This window comes from Blennius ocellaris, assembly GCF_963422515.1.
Source record: "Blennius ocellaris genome assembly, chromosome: 21".
Classification (NCBI taxonomy): domain Eukaryota; kingdom Metazoa; phylum Chordata; class Actinopteri; order Blenniiformes; family Blenniidae; genus Blennius; species Blennius ocellaris.
In genome coordinates this window covers 8595442-8614852 of record NC_137670.1, presented here as the reverse complement: position 1 = coordinate 8614852, position 19411 = coordinate 8595442, and the positions used below count along the sequence as shown (strand labels likewise).

The 19411-nt window shown below is 41.7% G+C and overlaps 1 protein-coding gene across 1 annotated transcript in view; it reads left to right on the top strand.

The window, feature by feature from the left end:
- Positions 1-527: 527 nt before the first annotated feature.
- Positions 528-19411, top strand: part of cacna1g (calcium channel, voltage-dependent, T type, alpha 1G subunit) — a 107508-nt gene continuing 88624 nt past the window's right edge. The window contains exons 1-4 of the mRNA XM_080517362.1: positions 528-682; positions 1270-1362; positions 1482-2382; positions 3144-3544. Coding sequence (XP_080373488.1) covers positions 539-682; positions 1270-1362; positions 1482-2382; positions 3144-3544 — 1539 coding nt within the window. The 5' untranslated portion in view covers positions 528-538. The remainder of the gene's footprint in view (positions 683-1269; positions 1363-1481; positions 2383-3143; positions 3545-19411) is intronic.

The window sequence follows — 19411 nt, the reverse complement described above, 5'->3', positions numbered from 1 at the left end:
GGTTCAACCCGTCAACAGAAGCAGACTGTTATGGAACAATTACCAGACAAAGAAAGTTCCCTGACGCAAGATGCAAACTCCCCTTTCTTTTTGGAACGAAACAAAATAGGTCACTTTTCCAATCCAAAGTAATTTTGAGCCAGATGGGGTTTTTTTAGTGGCTTTAAAATTGTACTATAAATAATGTGATTGTGAATTGTTTGCTTTTTCTAGTACCAAAAATGGCTGAATTTAGCGAAACCTAATAATGCATGTGCTTCACTATGACATACTGCCAACCACAGGCAATTTGGTAGTACTTTCCAGTTTGAAGATTTTTCCCATCAGTTGGCAGAACACCTTAAGGTCTTGGACTAACAATTTTTTTTGTTCTCTTCCTCAATCAAGTCCTCTTTCTGTGGAGCTTGGAAAATACTACCACACTGAAAACGACGATGAGAATCCCTTCATCTGCTCGCAACCCCGCGAGAATGGCATGAGGGACTGTGGCTCCATTCCGAAGCTGTACGAGGAAGGGGTCCTGCAGTGCAACCTGGACATGTACTCCTACAACAGCACCGACAACACCACCTGCGTCAACTGGAACCAGTACTACACCAACTGCTCCGCTGGTTCTATCAACCCTTTCAAGGGAGCCATCAATTTTGACAATATCTGCTTTGCCTGGATAGCCATCTTTCAGGTTGGTCACACTGACTGTGAGCGACATGCAAAAAGATGTTAGATTGCATGACAGTAGATTGAATCAAGTTTTTTTTGGGAAAGAGAGAGGAGAACAAACAATAAGGCTTAACTCATGCACAATCCTGTGATGCAAAATACAGTCGTAAAATGAGAGAGGGATCGTAATTGCCCCAGCGACTGTTGCATCAAAGAAATAGAGCTTACGGGATTAGCAGGTCAACGCTGTCACACCAGCAGAATAGAGGCTCATTTTTTCCACACCATTTGTTTGCAATCTTCACATCATTTTTTCAAATGCCTTTTGTTGGGAGTCTTCATTCATCGCTGTCATAGCTCAGGGGGGTAATTTTAGACAAAGAAAGCCAGATTGGGGATGAGTTCTCCCATAAGTCTAGCTTCTGCTCCGGTTAGCCTGTGTGGGCTAAAGCAGACAAGAGGAATGTTGGGGATTAGTCTTCTGCTGAGCTCTGATATTCTGAACACCCTCTTTTACATCCCATTTTTAATCTTACTCGGCTAAGCTCTTTTTTTTTCTATTCTCTGATCTGTCCTTTTTGTCTTACTGTACTTAATGTCTGTTTTTAGGTGATTACTCTGGAAGGCTGGGTGGACATTATGTACTTTGTGATGGATGCGCACTCCTTCTACAACTTCATCTACTTCATCCTACTCATCATTGTAAGTGCCACTTCATGGTGCTAACCACCGGGTCGATACAATGGTGGGACATGGCGTGTGAATGTCCTTTAAGAGTGTGTGAATAACGGTATAGTCAACCTTTTCTTTTTTGTCCTTAGATCGGCTCCTTTTTCATGATCAACCTGTGCCTGGTTGTCATTGCAACTCAATTCTCTGAGACCAAACAGAGGGAGAGTCAGCTCATGAAGGAGCAGCGGGTGCGTTTCATGTCCAATGCCAGCACTCTGGCCTCCCTCTCCGAACCGGGCTCCTGCTACGACGAGTTGCTCAAATACCTGGTGCACGTCATTCGTAAGGGGGCCAGACAGGTGGCTCATGTCTGCAGGTTCTTGGCTCGTCGTGCAGGTCTGAATATTGCCGCATCGCCCCCGGCGTCGGATCCCCAACGCAGCCAGAGCCAGAGGAGGAGGAGGAAGTCCTCCCGGCAGGGGTCTGTGTCAACTCATCACATGGTGCACCATCACCACCATCACCACCATCACTACCATCTCGGGAATGGTAGTGTGAGAGGGGCAGGGAGTATCAGATGCCTTGAGGGGAGGGATGTCGAAGTGGGGGCTCTTAACAACAATGGAGGAACTGTCGTGGCAACCACTGCCACTGGGCATCTGGCTTTGGCTCCACCATCTTCTATAGCAGTAGCAACATCCGACGCAAACCTCGCAACTCTGTCGAATCCTGCTGCAGGAGCAGATTCATCTTCAGTACACAGCATTTTAAATACAGAAATCCTTCGTTGTACTCCTTCGCCCACCAATCCCGGCTCTTACTCACTGGTCCCAGCAGCTGCGTCCAGGGTCATGAAGAGGAACTCAGTCCCCTTTGCTGCCCCAGGGCCCAAAAACTACCCCACCCTCCAGGCTCGAGCCTTGGCAGAATCCAGACGGGGAAGCGTTGCAACCAGCACCCTTTCAAGTATGAACTTCAACCTGAATCTCAATATCCCCCCTGTGCCCCTGGAGAGACGGCCATCCAGTCTCGTGGACACGCACAATACAGGTAAGACTCACAGCAAACAATCAATACTGTGCTCACCAACATCGTGAATGCAATCAAAGGCTTGAAAACCTCTTGATTATTTTTATGACTTGCAATGTTTTGTACTAGTTGTGTCAGGTTATTTGCTTCACTAATCTGTTTAAAGGCTGGAAAGCAAACCAGAGTTTGAATAATGAGAATATCTTATTCACTTAGGTTTGATTTCCATATTGATGCTGAAGCAAATGAAGTGACACTTCAGTGAAAGTGCTTCTTTTTTGTCCAATCACTTATTTGGCACAGCATGGAATCAATCTTTTGTGATGGAGCTTTAAACTTATAACGTAGGACATAGCAGGACTTTCTCTGCATGACGGACAGAGCACTAATTACAGTCAATAAACGTTAATCCCTAATGACTGAGCTTCAGCCAGCACTGTTTACCTCTGGCCAACTTCTGAGAGGCAATAAGCTCAGCAGAATTAATGCCCGGTTTGTTCAGGTTGTACAGGGCGGGGAGGAGTTGGCCAGCAGCCAGACAGGCCTCAGCGCAGAGACGGAGACGAGATGAGACGAGACATTAGCCAAACTTTACATACACTCTGCCCATCAACGTCACACACTCCATCACTCATGCACACTTCTAAAAATGTCCGTTTTCGTAACAGATAATCTATGTTCTATTAGATTTGACATTTATTTGCAATTTATCACAATTCTGCCGTGTTGTACCTTTTCTGCTGTGTCAGTTGCTCACTCTGACCTCCCTGACTCGTCTGCAGCTCAGCTCTCCCGCCAGCTGTCGGCCCGCGAACTCAGCACCACCAGCAGCGCCATGGACACCGCCACATTTACGTTGGACCCAGAGAACTGCCCCTACTGCGCAAAGGCCCTGGCCAACGAGTCAGAGGGCGGCACAGACGGCAACGAGACGCCCGGCGACTCGGACAGCGAAGGCGTGTATGAATTCACCCAGGACCTCCACCACAGGGACCGCAGGGACAGCAGGCAGCCCAGGAGGAAGCACCGGAGGCTGGGCAAGACTGCAGCGAAGGTGGTTCACTTCTGGAGGCTTGTGTGTGACACTTTCCGTAAAATCGTGGACAGCAAGTACTTTGGCCGCGGGATTATGATCGCCATCCTCATCAACACCATGAGCATGGGAATCGAGTACCATGAGCAGGTTAGTGTGCATATGTTATACTTTGATAGCAATTTGAATGCCACACAGGAGGAACAAACTGTCAATTTATGATAGACGGAAAGATGATGCCCAATGAAACTTACATGTCCTCTGTGCTATTGTTTAAGCAGACAATGCTCCCACAGGCCCAACTGGAATTCCTGATGTGTCTCTCTGGTCTATTGTTTACACAAGCATGCTTGCTGCTATGTGAGAGGGAAATCAGACAGAGAGGGAGTACAAAAAAAAAAAAAACAGTACAGAAAGACAGGTGGGGAAGGCCTGGCGACGTCTCACTGATGTTCTCGTTCTTCCATTATCAATTTGTTTTGGAGTTCTGTGATTTGTTCTCTTTGACCCTATTTACACCTGGTATTGATATGCAATCCAACCTGCATTGAATACGCTTGCCTGGGATTCTAAAAACACACATTTGGTGTAAATGCATGTAGCATGATGAGAAAAGATCGGGAGATGGCGTGAAAATTGGTGCAATTAGGTTCTCAGCATAGTGAATATGTTACATTGTCATCCATGCTCACCTTCTCCTGCTACCTCGAGCTGTTTGTCTTTTAAATGGCTGTTGAAAAGCACAGTTTGTACAGTAGTGTTACTCTTGTTCATGTGGAAAGAAGTATTTGTTGACAGCGTCATTGAGCTAAATTGCTATTTGTCAAGCAACGCTTGCGATGAATTTCAAGGGCCAATGGGCAGGATAAAACAGTATAATCTCTTCTGTCCATTTTGTTCTAGAGTTAATGTTCCTTAGCTTTGAAAAGTTGTGAAGAGTTTTAGAGTATTAGAACAGTGTTATAGTAAAATCACTTAAATGTTGCTGGTCACCTTAATGCAGGACACCAATTTACTTATAAAATATATTTTTCCTCACCACATGGAAGCAATTGGGACCAAATTATATTATGGGACCAAAGACATGTGACACATTATATTTGGTCAATGATCAGATGTGAATCAATTTTTCTAACCTCTGCAATTCACTGGGCACAGGTTTCTCATATGATTATTTGCTATGCTGTTTTCTTCTACCTCCAGCATGGCCGCATATCCCATGGGGACGATTTCACAGTGGTAATTGACTATTTTGAGTCACTAATGCAGTTATTTCCCCTCGCTTTTACATTTTTACCATGAGCACAGAGCCTACGTATCCTCAACAGTGGTCCTATGTACGACTTCCTGCATGGCTCAATCTGCTCTCTGCAATCTGGCTTGACTCAATGCAGCGTGAGTTAAAAATAAACAACAGTCACATTTTTTTGCTGAGTCACTTCTGGAATGTTTCTGTAACACTCTGCATCTGGTGAAATTAAAAACACTTGAGTGAAGTGACCCCCAAGAGGCATCATCCAGAATCCAGAGTGCAATCCAGCCAAATCGAATGTGTTCAATGATGATCTTCATTACCATGTTGTAGCTGATCCCAAACGTGCGTCGTCACCAAAACATGCTGGATCGATTCAACCGTGATAACAGATCTGTCAACATACGACAGTTTTTACAATGTATTGATGTGAAACATTAGTTTGGAGAAAAGTCAGGATGAGTCAAATGCATTTGTACTCTCTCGAGTCTTTTTCGGGCAGTTAAGGTGTAATGAACCTGATGGGCATTTACAGAAGTTTGAGATCTTCATGAAGGAGATACATGAGAGTTCCCAAACAATTGATGATTGGTTGTTTTGTTTGGCACAGCACGACCTCTGGGAAGATTAGATATCATTCCGTCCTTGATGAGCCTCCTTCTTACTCTGCTACAGACAATTAAGTGGAGAAACTCTTACCTTGAGAGTCTCCGAAACGTGGAATCCAAGTATGTCGCAATCTTAGAAACCTCTGGCATAAAAAAAAAAAGGTTGCCAGTGAACGTAACACAAGCCCCAGTTATGTTTCCTACTAATGGTATTTGGCAAAGCAAAAGACTAGTATATTCAGCTTGTGAGACACAGGGCTATTGTTGCTGAAGGGTTTCAGGATAGTTTGCCTGAAATGCCCTTTCCTTACATCTTGTTGAGTCAGATGCCCCGGTGAATTCCCTCCAACGTTCACGACATAACTTTTTATTAGTGCTAATATCCAAAATGTGGGCTGTTTTGTTCTCTCTCTGATGTTGTCATCATTATTTCTTTGTTTTACAAAGAACATAAAAAGGGTTTGCCAAGCTCAGGTTTCAATGTCAAGGTACACGTTGTCTTTGATTCTATTGTCTTGGGTGATGTTTTTGGCAAAGTGCGATTCCACGTAAAGTTATATAACTCCTACAAAATAGGTGACACAAGCATTGTGTGTGTGGTGGTGTGTGTGTGTGTGTGTGTGTGTGTGTGTGTGTGTGTGTGTGTGTGTGTGTGTGTGTGTGTGTGTGTGTGTGTGTGTGTGTGTGTGTGTGTGTGTGTGTGTGTGTGTGTGTGTAGTAGGATTAAACCCAGCCAGGTTTTACGGGGTTACTTTTGGTCCCTGACCCAGTGCCTATAAACATATCCAGATGCCAACATGCTCAACACACAAACACTCACAGACACACATTCTCACTTGGAGGGAGGAGGGTTTGCAGCTTTCCACTTTCCACCTTTCTTCTTTTTCCCCCAAAAGATTTTCCCCAAGCATTCTTGTATTTCCTTAGACTTTTACCATTCGCTAGTTTCTTTTCTTTATGTCTAACCCGGCCCCAGTTTGCACAACATTGTCGAGCGAAAATGTAAAACTTGTTGCAGTTTGGTATCTGTTTACATAACAAAAGTACTCAGAAGTCACTGGAAACGCAGCTTTTTGAAAACAGCTGTCAAAGTGGAACTTTTCTGACTGCATCTCCAAGGAAACGGGGCAAAACACAACTTTGTGTGGATTGTGGAAAACGAGACTTTAGTAAAACTCTTCTGCTGTTCACCGCCATGGTGAATAGTTGTTCTGCACATGCGCAAGTACATGGACAATAACAACAATGGTGGTCTCCAGAGTGGCATGACACTGAATCGATATACTTCAGTGTAACCCTAAATACGAATCTAACTTTGTCATCTGTCCATACAAATGACAATAATACAAATGGGGGGTTTTGCATATTGTGCTGTGTTTTGTGTGTGTTTTCATCGTTAAAAGAATCAAAAGCGTCCACGAGTTGCCATACATGCTAAGTACATCATTTTCAGCGTTTCTGCCTTCTCCGTGAAAAAAGACGTTGTTTTCAAAACTTTGCCCACCAGAAGCAAAACTTTTCTGAAACGAAAATGTGAAAATGAGGCATTTTCACTTGAAACGTTGGGTAACTGGAGCCTCAGTTACTCATCTCCCTCTACACACCCTTTCCACTCTCACCTCCCTCTCTCTCTCCTCGGCTCTTGGCCCTCATTTTTAAGTGCCTGTATCCCTCCAGTCTCCAGACAGGCTGCCGAAAACTTCAGTGAGACGCTTCATTGATTCCAAGCCCATCGACATCCAATAGACACAAGGATCACTAAGCCTCTGATGTCTCTGTAACTCGGCCCATATGGAGCAGGGGCAGGGATTTAGTTTCCATACATTTCCTCGCCAAGTTTTATCTGAGAGTTTTGCACAAAGTATGTCCCCTTTTTCAATGTCACTCTTATACTGTAGTAAAAATATTTTAAAGAAAAGAAGTCAAAAAGGCTGAAAGTAGCAATCATAGTCATGCCCTGTCTAAAGCTCTTTTTGATGCTGCCTGGAAGATGTTATATGGTGCCCGGTCAAAAACCAACCGCGCCTTTGTCCTCAGGACTCAAACAGTTACTAGTTACCTCTCTTCAAAGTATTGATATAACGTCTTACTGACCATAAAAACTATCAAGTTATTATAGTAACTGTAACGTAAAATGTAGCTTTCTCAAATAAGCCTGATTTAATCCTGTGCAGATAGCTCTATTATTGTTGCGTTGCTATGATACTTTAGATGAGCTGTCAGCACCCCGGGGATCAGTTTCACACGATGTAATTTTCTCCACATTTCTGATGTTTGTAATTTTCAAAAATAAAAAAGAATTTATGAAAACTAAGCACAGAGCGCAGCTAAGAGAAATTCCCAACATGTAGGTTTTATGGAGGTAACATAATGCATAACATGTACTTTGGATACAGCGTGCTATATTATCATATAATGCACTTGAATGTGTTTCATGTAGTTGCCAGAAAAACTGAGTGTCCAGGATTAGCGATGCATTCTTCCTTTAATAAACACGAGTTGAGAAAATTCACAACTGTAAGGCCCTGTGTCCATGATAAAAGTCAGCTCTATAGCACGTTGCAACCAACACTATTGGTGTTACATGACTACTGTTAAAAGCAAAGAAAATATTTTGGTGAGATAACCTTCGTACTGAAGCATCTGTATTCCTGCAGTATGTCTTCATATAAACTTTAGATTCGCGTATAGCACTACTCCACTTCCTTCTGTACATTCTTATTGTGAGTTTTTCTCCCAAGCCGACACTAAAGAGAAAACTTACTGCACTGCATCTTGTTGGTTATCTTGCCTTGACGTATATCTTTTAAAAAATGTATATAAAAGCCTTCCGAGCTGCTGTGAGCTTAGAGTTTTCACTCTGAAATATGTTGTTTGCTTGTTTAACGGGCTACTGAGCATCTCTACAGAGTATACAAAGTTTTCCTGATCCATAGTGACACGTTAGCCTCATACATCGACCATGTTTAAATGGAAAAAATAAAAAGATGCTCCATATGGATGAATTGTAAGCTTACAAACATATTGAATGCAATATAGCAGCCTTAGCTGTGCTAATTAGATCCTTTCATCGATGTAGTGCCAGAATCAGCTTTTCATGAGGGACAGAATGTGTTGGTAGCTTCAATTTTGCGATCGGAACATATATGGCACTGTAACACACGCTGTCTTCATCCTGTTTTCCTGGTTGTAAAAACAACGCGACACAGACCCCCCCCCCCCCCCCAAAAAAAAAAAAAAAACATTCTGCCAGTTAGAAATATTAACTATAATGCTCGGCGTTTTGTTGTTCATTCATCATCCATCGTTCCATCGGTCTTGTGCTGCGGATGTATCGCCAAATTGTCATAATCGTTGCCATAACCTATAATCTGGATCCGCCTCTGACGGATCGAGTTGAAAAGCTCATGCGACTCATCTGCTGAATTGGAGTCAGTGTCGGTGTTCAGTGTGACAGCCTATTGATCAAGATGACCTGTTTTCTAACCCCCCTCCTGCTCTTGTGTGCAGACCACACACACACACACACACACACACGTAGTGGATCGGGCATTATGTATCATTCAGCTGCAAATCAGGTTGCGCAGCTCTGACTGCGTCTCGAGCAAGACTTTATGAAGATATAAACAACCTCTCCGATGAATAATTGACGAGGAGACAAACACCCACAAAGTAGACTCTTTACTCAAAGTGAATCAAACTAAAAGCACAACCTATTTGTAAAGACCAATCACCATCTCTGCTGGAAATAATTACTCTTAATGTGCTTATCCATCATGAATGAAGGTAATTATCAAAAGAATGGGTCTATCTGCAGCTAAATGTTTGAATTTGTGTTGATTGCGCTAAAGGTTGTAAGTGATTCTTTAAGATACGTGAACGCATATTTTGCAACATGAAGACATTTCACAGCTCATCAATCCTTTTAAGTTTTTACCAGTCATGCAAGTAACTGGTAAAGAAAAAAAAAAAGAAAAGGCGGAGTAGGGGGTCATGGGTAGAGATGCATATCCAAACAGAGCTAAAAGAGGAGTAACTATTGAACTGACTTTTGTAAGGTATAGACAAAAACATTACTCTAAATGAAAACTACTGCCAACTTCCACCCTCACAGTGACTCAGCTTGCCTTTTTTGGTTCTTCATTAGGTGAATATTTTGGATGGTACAGGAGTCTTGGCACTATTTTTGCTACAATTTCGTCTCGGCGCAGGGTTCCAGCAAACTCGGCCTAACCCAAACTAATGGGTGACCCGAAAACACAGCAAACTACTGGCCATTCATCATTGTAAGATGAACTTATGCTCTCACGTTGCGTTTGTGCGAAGGAGACTTTCCCAAATTCTACTGTCTGTTTGAGGCATAATATATAGAAAAACAAGCTGCCGTCACCGTTTCCTGGAATACAACTCGTCTTCATGTCGTGACAAAAAGAAACACACACCGAGAATCAATAGCAGCTCCCTTTGATAACACAATTCATCTTATTTTAAACAGTATTGCATTGAGAACAAACTTCACTGAAGTTAGTATTTATTCATTGGAAATACAGAAGCGCATTTTAACTCTGGTGACCATATTCCAATTTCCAAAGAGGACATTTAACCTTAAAAATGATTAAAAGATACTCAAAGATGTCTGAGCATTCCAATGTATTGGATGTATACCTCCTCTGTATTAATAGGAAATAATAAACTGCGTTTAACCAACCACACAAATTCAAATTGGCTTCCTGGAGGCGAGATTTTATTTGATCTAAAATGATCTACCATCAATCAAAGATATACAAATGACTTAGAACTTTCTAGAATGAAGTATTAATAGAAATAATCGCTTGTCTTTCTAGAAAAAGAAATCACAACACGTTGCTATGCACACAGATGTTGTTTTCCATTTGCTGCCATATCGTTGCAAATATTTTCTGAAACTGGTGACTATGTAAATAAATTCAAATGTATATATATTTATTTATTTTATTTTTTTACTGTTTTGTGGATAGCAGGCATTCTCGTGTTCATTTTGAACAGGTCACTATAGGAAAAAGGCCAGAAATGTGTTTACATCAGCTCGACTCTTCTGCACAAAATAAATTAAGGCCCCTATTCATTCTTCATCTTTTCATCACAGAATATTTACTTGTTTCTGTGATTAAATACGAAGACGTATTTCGTTCGGCGGTGAGTCAAGAGCTGTAAATTCTGGTCGGGCAATAATGACTATTGACTATTTTTTTCTCGAGACTTCAAGCAGGAAGACGGCTTGCGCTGCACTCCACGTATACATACTGACCTCTCACATAAATAAACTGGCCTCTTGAGTATACGAGCCACTACAGATGCTGTATATCCGCACGTGTCCTTCAGACGAAGACATGTTGCCGTTCAATCTGGAGCTACGGGGCCTCAACCCCCTCCGTCCGTGACACATAACAGAGACCCCCAATCTGCTTTATGTCTCTTCAACACACACTTACAGTTCCACGTGTTCGCTTTCTGAGAGGGACCAGCTCGACAGACGCTAACTTGTTGCTTAGACGGGGGGGATAAAAGCTGATCAAACAGTGTTGGATGGAGATGAGATGAGCGCGTGGACTCGGGAGGTGATGATGTAGGAGGAGGTGGAGGAGCGGAGAGTAAGGAGAGGGTGTCTGCTTTATATCCCCGTGCAGTTTAAGACCGTTACCATTTATGGCGGAGCTGATGGAATAGTTGCTGGTCTGCCAACTATGTGTCACGGCCCATAGTCTATTTACTCGGGAAGGTCAATCTCTCTGTCTCTCTCTCTCTCTCTCTCTGTCTCTCTATCTCTCTCTCTCTCTGTCTCTCTCTCTTTTCCCCTGGTCTTTATGGCCACAGAGGCAGCCCATCATTCTCCTTAGCTTGTCCTGTCACTCTGTGCTCCCTTGATGAATGACCCTGTTGCCAAAAGAGTTTGAGAACAAGTCAAGATGCACCTAAAAGATTCAAGCGTCCAGGGAGTAACCGGGTGAAACTCATGGCTTCCTGTTCTTTGGAAGGGGATTAGCCCAACCGTTGTAGTGGAAGCTTCTGATTACTGAATACTGATTCGGCGTGTGCAGCTATTACACAAGAACAAAGTCACCTTTGGGTAGCCCACGTTACATTTCCCACAGGCGACGCTTTGACTTTTAATAACCCCAAAAGCAATTCCCTTGAATACGACCGTGCACACACACAGCCACTGTTTGAACTTGTGAGTGCGAAGGAATGGCGGTGCGTGACGGCTTTCGCTCGCAGCGCGTGCATTCGATGTGTTTCTTTCTCACTTCCTGGCTGAGTACAAAGAGGAGCACATAGGATACTGTCGAGACAAGAGCAGGAGGTTGAAGCGGAATCTGGAATTCCACTCGCCGCATTTATGAATGTTCAAAAGCTGAAAAGTTGCAATTTGCTCATTGAAGAAAGTGCCATTGGCCTTGGTTTCAGATTAAAAGAATGCGAGTGCAGCTTAGCTTTGGGTTTTCAGAGAGATGGGAAACTGAGGGACAAGATGGATGTAGGCTAACATAAAAGTTGACTCAGAACACACAGTACAGTAGAACCATGTATGGCTGAGGATGTGAATTCTCCTCATCTTCTTTCATGCTTTTGATGGGTGACACGATTAACACCCATCATCTCTTTATGAGTGACAATTGAGTCAGAGCCTCTCTTTAACTGCATCTCTAGATAGAGGTTCCCCGTCTGTATCGGTCAGTAACGATCAAGAGTAGTGATGATGGCCAAAGCGCATCATGTTTTGCAGTCAGCTGGACCGAATTTAACATGGTGCCAGCCATAATTCCTTTGGCCACTCGGTGGCCCATTACTGCCCAATTAATGATAAAACCATGGAAATGGATTATTGCAGCCTTCATCGATAAATTCTCCCTATTTAAAGGAAGTTAAAAGCATGTTAATTAATTTTCTAAATTAATTAAGTTCATTTCAACTTTACTTATCCAGCACCAAATACTTAGTGATTTCTAAGTGCTGTTTACAGAGAGAAACCAACAAACCCACACCAGCAAACATAAGCAACTGTGGAAAGGAAAAACTCCCTTGAGCTTAAAGAAACCTTTGCAAGAACCAGCCTTAGAGGTTGTGGCTTTCTGAGTTTTGTATTTTCTTTTGGAGTGGTTTGAATAAAAACTATTCTCTGAAGCAGCACAACTGAGCTTAAAGAATCCGTCTTCAGGATCGCTGGAACACACGTCATCAGAAGATGGCCTCTTAATCTAAAAAAAAGCTTAAAACATAACTTACATTCACTAAAATGTATAATGCACTGTACTGCATGCAACCATCAGACAGGGATCACTATGTTTTGTTGAGCGCTTTGATTCCTGGTTCAATTAAGTTCATTATACTTTATAGTTTATAAGTATTTCCTGATTTCTTCCCTTCAGGCAAGTGGGCTTCTGCAGGAAACCTTTGATATGTTTGGACTGGATTCTCCCGACTTCTATGATGTTTCTGAAGAATCCATTCGAAACAGATTTATGGTTTGCTGAAAATGCCACCTTGCCTAAAGAGAGAGAGAAAAAAAAATAAAAATCTTTGATTTCTGTATCTCGCACACGCTGTGGTTCTTATTGCTGTGATTCTTATTGCTGTGATTCAGATTTTGGTCTTCGTCTTATTTTGCCTTTAAATAATTATAATCTAAGACATGTCTCTTTTCTATAGCTGTTGGTTGACAATACAACATGAGGATGCATTATTTGCTTCTTTGCCACCAAAAGACCCTCCTGCCATTCTTCCTGCTCCAACCTCAAACAATATTTATTCAGCTTTTTTCCTGCGCTGCCGGAAGAATTTGATGTTGGCATCTGAAGACCCTGGCCTCCCTCCAAGGCAAGCCAAAGAAAAATGTTTTATTCTAAATTGTCCAATGGTGAAACGGAGAAGGCAGAGCAACAGATCCTAATCCCGGTTTAACGAATGGGGGCTGCTCAAACGAGTGAAATCAATGAAGTGATCAAATGAGTGATTCAGTTATTTCGTGGTTCACTGGGATGTCAAATAACATGCTGCCTGTATTTAGTGAGTTCTCGTCTCTGGCTCCGGAGCTGCAGTCGCCTCTCCATCCCTTCCACATTGTCCCTGTAATATCTGGATGCTGCTTTGTGTTTGCTTGCCTTGGAGAGCAGCTGCTTAGGCAGAAAATGTTTACAGTTTGATCAAGTATTGTCGGGGTGTGAGGATGATGAGGTGAAAAAGCAAACAGGAATGTTTGTACTTATATAAATTAAGAAGATGGCACGTAAAAAGCAACAATAGGTTAAAAAAATCACATCGAAACAACAGATGTGCAGAAGGAGGCAAACGGCCAGGAGTCTTTTCATCAGTTTCCTGTTGATAAGAAAACAGTCTGGAACTTAAAATAAAAGTACAGGCAACCATCAGGGAATTAAATCAGCATAAATTACTGATAGAGGTGTAAATTCAAATGATAAACAACATTTGTTTTGGCAAAGAATATCTTCTTTCATAGTCTTTCATATGAAAATTTGAGATTGGATTCCTGCTGGGCAGTTTAAGCATCCAATAAGAACCTGTTTTTTTTTGTTTTGTTTTTTTTGTCGTTCTTTTTTTGAGAATATACTCACAAATTGATACAAATCCTAAACATCTTATGTGAAATATGTTTTTGTTCATTTTTTGAATGAACCCATACAATGAAAACATCCCTCCTCTACCTCCATCAAAAAATGACCCCCTTAATGTTTGCATTTATTATTTGGACTACATAGATGCAGTGTCTCATCTGCTTTTGTCCCTCAGCAGTAGAATGACCTACCATTACCTGCCGATGAGTTGTTTACAAAGAAGTATTTTGTTTTGCAGTTCTACTGCATAATGTTCTCCAAATTGGTTTGGGTTTAAAATGCGTTTTCCCATGTCATTCTCCCCGTGTACCTTTTTACTTTATTATTGTTCAAGTGCCAGTATGGACTTCCTAATGAATCAGATGTCCTCATCGTTGTTATTAGATCAGAAGAAAAATCAGTCTGGGGTGTATCGGATTAATGCTGGAAATGTATTCTGTTGTCGCGTATCCAACAGAATACTCTAATCAACACGCACGCACACACACACACACACACACACACACACACACACACACACACACACACACACACACACACACACACACACACACACACACACACACACACACACACACACACTGTTCTTTATGTCTTATTGAGACATTACATTGACATACAGATTGCGGACGTCCCTAACTCGAACCATAAACCACGTCTCCATCTCAAAATATATTGAATTCCCTTCTGGTGACCTCTTTTTTTTTTTTTTCCCAAGGGTGACATGAGTTCTCCTGAGTTACTGTGTAATCAGGTTAAGATCCTCACCAGTATGGGACAACACACAGACACACACCAGCGATAGATGACCACCTATCGAATGAATATGTTCTGTCAGCTTTTACATGAAACCCTATCCTGAAAGAAGAGTGATGAGCCTCAGCTGACATAAATCCTTAAACTAAATGTAACATGAGGCCTAAAATCATGACCGTACTTTCAGAAGTATGACTAATATGAAGACCTGTGTTGTGTTCCCACCCAGTTGACCATGTTGATCTCCACAAATCTGGACACTACACTCTTGCCCCCACAGCATTTAAAAGTGAAAATGCACGTTTTTTTTGCATTTTCCTTTCATAAACTTTTTTTGCAAAGTTTTGAAAATGATGCCCGTTTACACTGAATTTGCGGAAACACTGAAAAAATGTAGCGTGCATGTCAGGCCACCAGTTGGCGCTGGTGTTTGTTTTTGTAATGAAATTGCACACACACGTGCGTAGAGAACAATATATTCTACAAGCGTAGTAGCATCCTTTACATGGAGTTGGAGCATTTTCAAAAAGTAAAATTTTCAGCCCAAAATGCTCTCAAAGTTTTTCCTTTTCACTTGAAAATATTTTCATGTACTCTTGGCCTAGATCAGACACACATAAATTCATCTTGCATCTCTTGTGAGTTTATGTTTTCCTGTTTCATCCACCTTATGGACAATTTTTGAGACTGTAGTTGTCAAGACCAATCACTGGTAAAATACATTTTTGATCCTCACCAACACTTTCACCATTAAAACCAAGAGCTTCAGCATAATCTTAGCCCAGATACTGAGTTAGGTCAATGTTTCACCTCCATCGTCAGTCCCCACAAGTGTAGTGTTCATCCAAGTTTAAGACAGTTTAACCCTGACCACAATGTAGGTCAGTCAAGGACATATTGTCTTGAATCCCTTGCAAGGACCGTCCATTCATAAAGTGCATTTCCTTTGCCAGTATTCTAAGCTTAACCACTATAATTAAGTGCCCAAACTCAACCATGAAACCATGATCATAACTCTAACCTATACTTAATTTGAAACCTCCGCCCTACAAGCATGTTCTTGAAGCCATCAATGACATTTCAGCATTTTGGCAAATCTGACCTTCTAAGTAGAGCACGCGTGCATATTTTAGACCTCACAGAGGCAATAAAACAAGGACACACACCGGCAGACACCGTGCTGCATCATTGACAGTCTGGAGTGCAGCATCCCGTTTAGATTAGATCACATCAGATTAGATGACATTACATTAGCACTAACCAGATTACACTATTCCTCATCTAACACACTCCACCTCCCTAATGCTCCCACAGCCTCATTACCCAAGAAACAGCCATCAAAGGAAGCAATCAAAAAGAAAAAAAAAAAAAAGTGTAGTGTCTTTCTCACATACACTCTCATGCATGTGGATGGATTAAACTCCCTGTAGGTAGCGCACAACACAGCGGCCATTTGTCTTTTTCGACCTTCCTTCCGTTTGATGAGGTAATGGCTGCAAAACTTTGGCCACACGATCAAACGTTTGTGTTATGTTTTTTTTTTTTTTTTTTGGTTGGTTGGTTGTTGTTGTACTTTTAAAGTTCTTGTCTGTTCTGTGTGCGAGAACTGGATTTTTACGGCCTGGTTCTTTTGTGGTAATCTTGCATGATGTCTAAGGAATGTCTAATGTACAACCTGGAACAATAGCAAAGCAGCAACAGTGGAGGAAAAATAATGATCCCAACCTCAATCTTAAAGCCAGATGTCTACAGTCCAAGTCTCACCTCATAAAGAAAAGTACTTCTTGTTCTGGCTTATCAACCGCATCAGTTACAGACCTGGGTATGTGTGTGTGTATGTGTGCTTCTACGAGGTCTGTGTGTGCACAGTAAATTCTGCATACATGTTCATGAGTGTGTGGAAGTGGAGGTCACCTGTATTTTGAATAAGAGATTCTATCAAGAAGATGCAAAACAAGTCCACAGTGGCACAAAGAGATCACAATGAGGCCTTGCTTATATGACAACGTTTTCAAGTGTTCAAGCATTTTGTTAATGCTTGGACTCTGTCTCAATGAAAACGGGGACTCGCTACTTTTTGAAAACGCTCTTACTCTTACTCCATCTCCACAACAATTTATCATAAAACGTCTAAAATCAGCTGCATGAAACACAAATATGTGACAAGTGTATTGTTCCTTTATCGATACTGTTGGCAGAACATAAATTCCAGACATGCGTTGCTGAACAGCTCACAGTGGTGGTGATAAGAATAGATATCTAACCTAACATACTCAAACTGATCGGCTTATTGATGTTACTTTTGTCGCACTTTTACATGAACACTTATGTGTGTGTATATACGTGCTTGTTTCAGTGTAACTGCATGCAAGGTTATTCATGTGAAGGAACACACACGACAATGTGTGTTTGTTTACCCTTTGAGCTTCCCTTAATCTTTGCGCAAGCGCTTCTTGCACACATCAAGGATTTGCTGCCGCCGGCGCATTCATCTGCACACAGATGAATGTGCACAATGGAACGATTGGATCAAACGGACAGGTTCATCCCGTTGTCTGAGAGCCCGGCAAGAGACATATGAGAGACACAATGACAGGAGATGAAATAGAGGAGCAGCGTCTGTGGTGGGAGGTGAACAGTATGAAATTCAGCTTTTCATATTGTTAGAGAACTCTTTGTACACATAGCGCCATTGCAATTCAGCTTTAAACTCTTTAAATCCATGGCTCCTTTCTGAAAGAAATGCGATGTACCACTTTCATACAACTCCAGCCGCAAATCAAGATGAGCCTCTGATGTGTAATCTGCTTGTCCTCAAATCACACTGGAGCACTGCTAACCCCCCCCAAAACCAGCAACCACACGAGTCCCCAATTATTTCCTCATTTAATTAGTTGCTATTTCAGTTGACCGCTTATCTTAGAATAGCAGTGGCAGCAAATGTGAACTGCCCCAAGTTGCATATCCTCACAAAAACTTACTGTGCATTGGCATGGCGCGGGGTTTTAATGCTAATATGCTGTGATGTGGAACTATGAGATACTGGGAACAAAACGGAATGGGATGCAACTAAAAGGAAATGTACTTTTAAAAACACTAATGAATATTTTTGGGGGGGATTTAAACGAAGATTATATGGGAGATCTTACATGGGAATATAATTTTGTATTCTGGAAAGAAGTGTGAAAATGCTCAAAATCGGACACAAAATAACCCCAAAAAAATGACAAAAAAAATGATCTCATAGGGACTCACATTTGGGGAAATTGGGGAGGTTAGAACTTGACCATACAGAGTGGTGAAAGTACCAAACTCTGTTGCAAAAACTATGAGACAAATTTGAAGTATAGAACAGAAAACAACCTGTATATCATGTGTTCTCCATACAATGAGTGCAGGCAAAAATAAATCACCAACCGAAACCAAAAAAAGAGACACGGGACAGAATACACATGTTACTGTGATGAGCAGTTTTTTTTTTGTTTTGTTTTTTTTTTAGTTTCTTAAGATATTTTTCACATCATACATATAAGCATTATATTTGCACAAGAAGAGCTATGTGTTTTAATGTTTATGTATTTTATGCATCTCAACAGTTTCTTAGAAATTGAAAAACATGAGTCCGTCACTGAACTTGAAATATCTACTTTCATGTATCATGACAATATTGAAGGCCATAGTGGTGCCCTTTACATCTCTGTAAATGCCCAGGGGCATTTTCTTCCCTCATAATCTTCCACCAGTCCTTGCTTGTAATAACAGCACTGCTGAAATATCTTCTATTTACATTGTCCTTGCTCTCGACCTCTTGCTATCGCTCCATTTATGACGCTAATGGAATTAACATAATGCTTCTATAGGGGGGGGGGGGGGGTGCATTTCACTCCAATCCAGATACTTTTAAGTCATCTGACGCTGGAGGCTTTTAAAAGTTGAGTGCCGGTTTTATAGCGGGACCTCAGTTCATATTTTTCTCGATGTGGCGATCACGTAAATACGACCTCTGACACACAGTAAACCTTGCTCAATGTTCCTGTGTAGGGGTTTCATGGGCCGTGGGCAAAAATATAAACATTGGTGCTGATATATACTTAAAGACCAAGGAGGATGAAGGGGTCCACCGGGGCCCACAGATTTTCTGTTCACCTCGAGGTACCTCGCATTTTAATCCGGCCCTGTCTGCTCGGGTAGCTTCGAGCCCTGAGTTATGGTGCAATATTCGGCCTCGGTGTTGTCGGCCTCTTGTCTCTGCCTTTGGGCCTCGTGGTAAAATTCAAGTCTCGTGGGAATGATGACTTAACAACACGCAACCAGTTGTAAGCGTCCGCTTGTTTAAAGTGACTCAAGCTGTCAGGAGCCTCCGACTGAAGTCTGCCGTTGATGGCAGTTGGCTTTGACTACTTTTGTTTCATGTACTGAGCGAATGACCTATTTTGGCTTTCAGGTTAAAAATGAAATTCTGTAAGCCTCCTGATCTTATATAAGATTTTTTTAGTTTGTATTAGCTGAAGTTGAAAAGGAATTCAACACCAGGCTGAGTGGTTCCCTGCTCTATGTGGTCAAGTCTGCTTCATTTCCAACCAGCTGAAGCCTTTTAGACTGAAATATGTTGGTTTTTTTGGACAGATCTTACTGTCGGAACACTTTGCCGAGTATCAAAGGGGTAACATTTTATTCGTTGAGTTTTTATATTCAGTAAAGTGAAAAAATATTGTAGTTTAATTTTCTTTTCAAATTTAAACCTGTAGTTAATCCTTCTGTTTGGCCCATTTTCCCGAGTTTTGTTTTATCC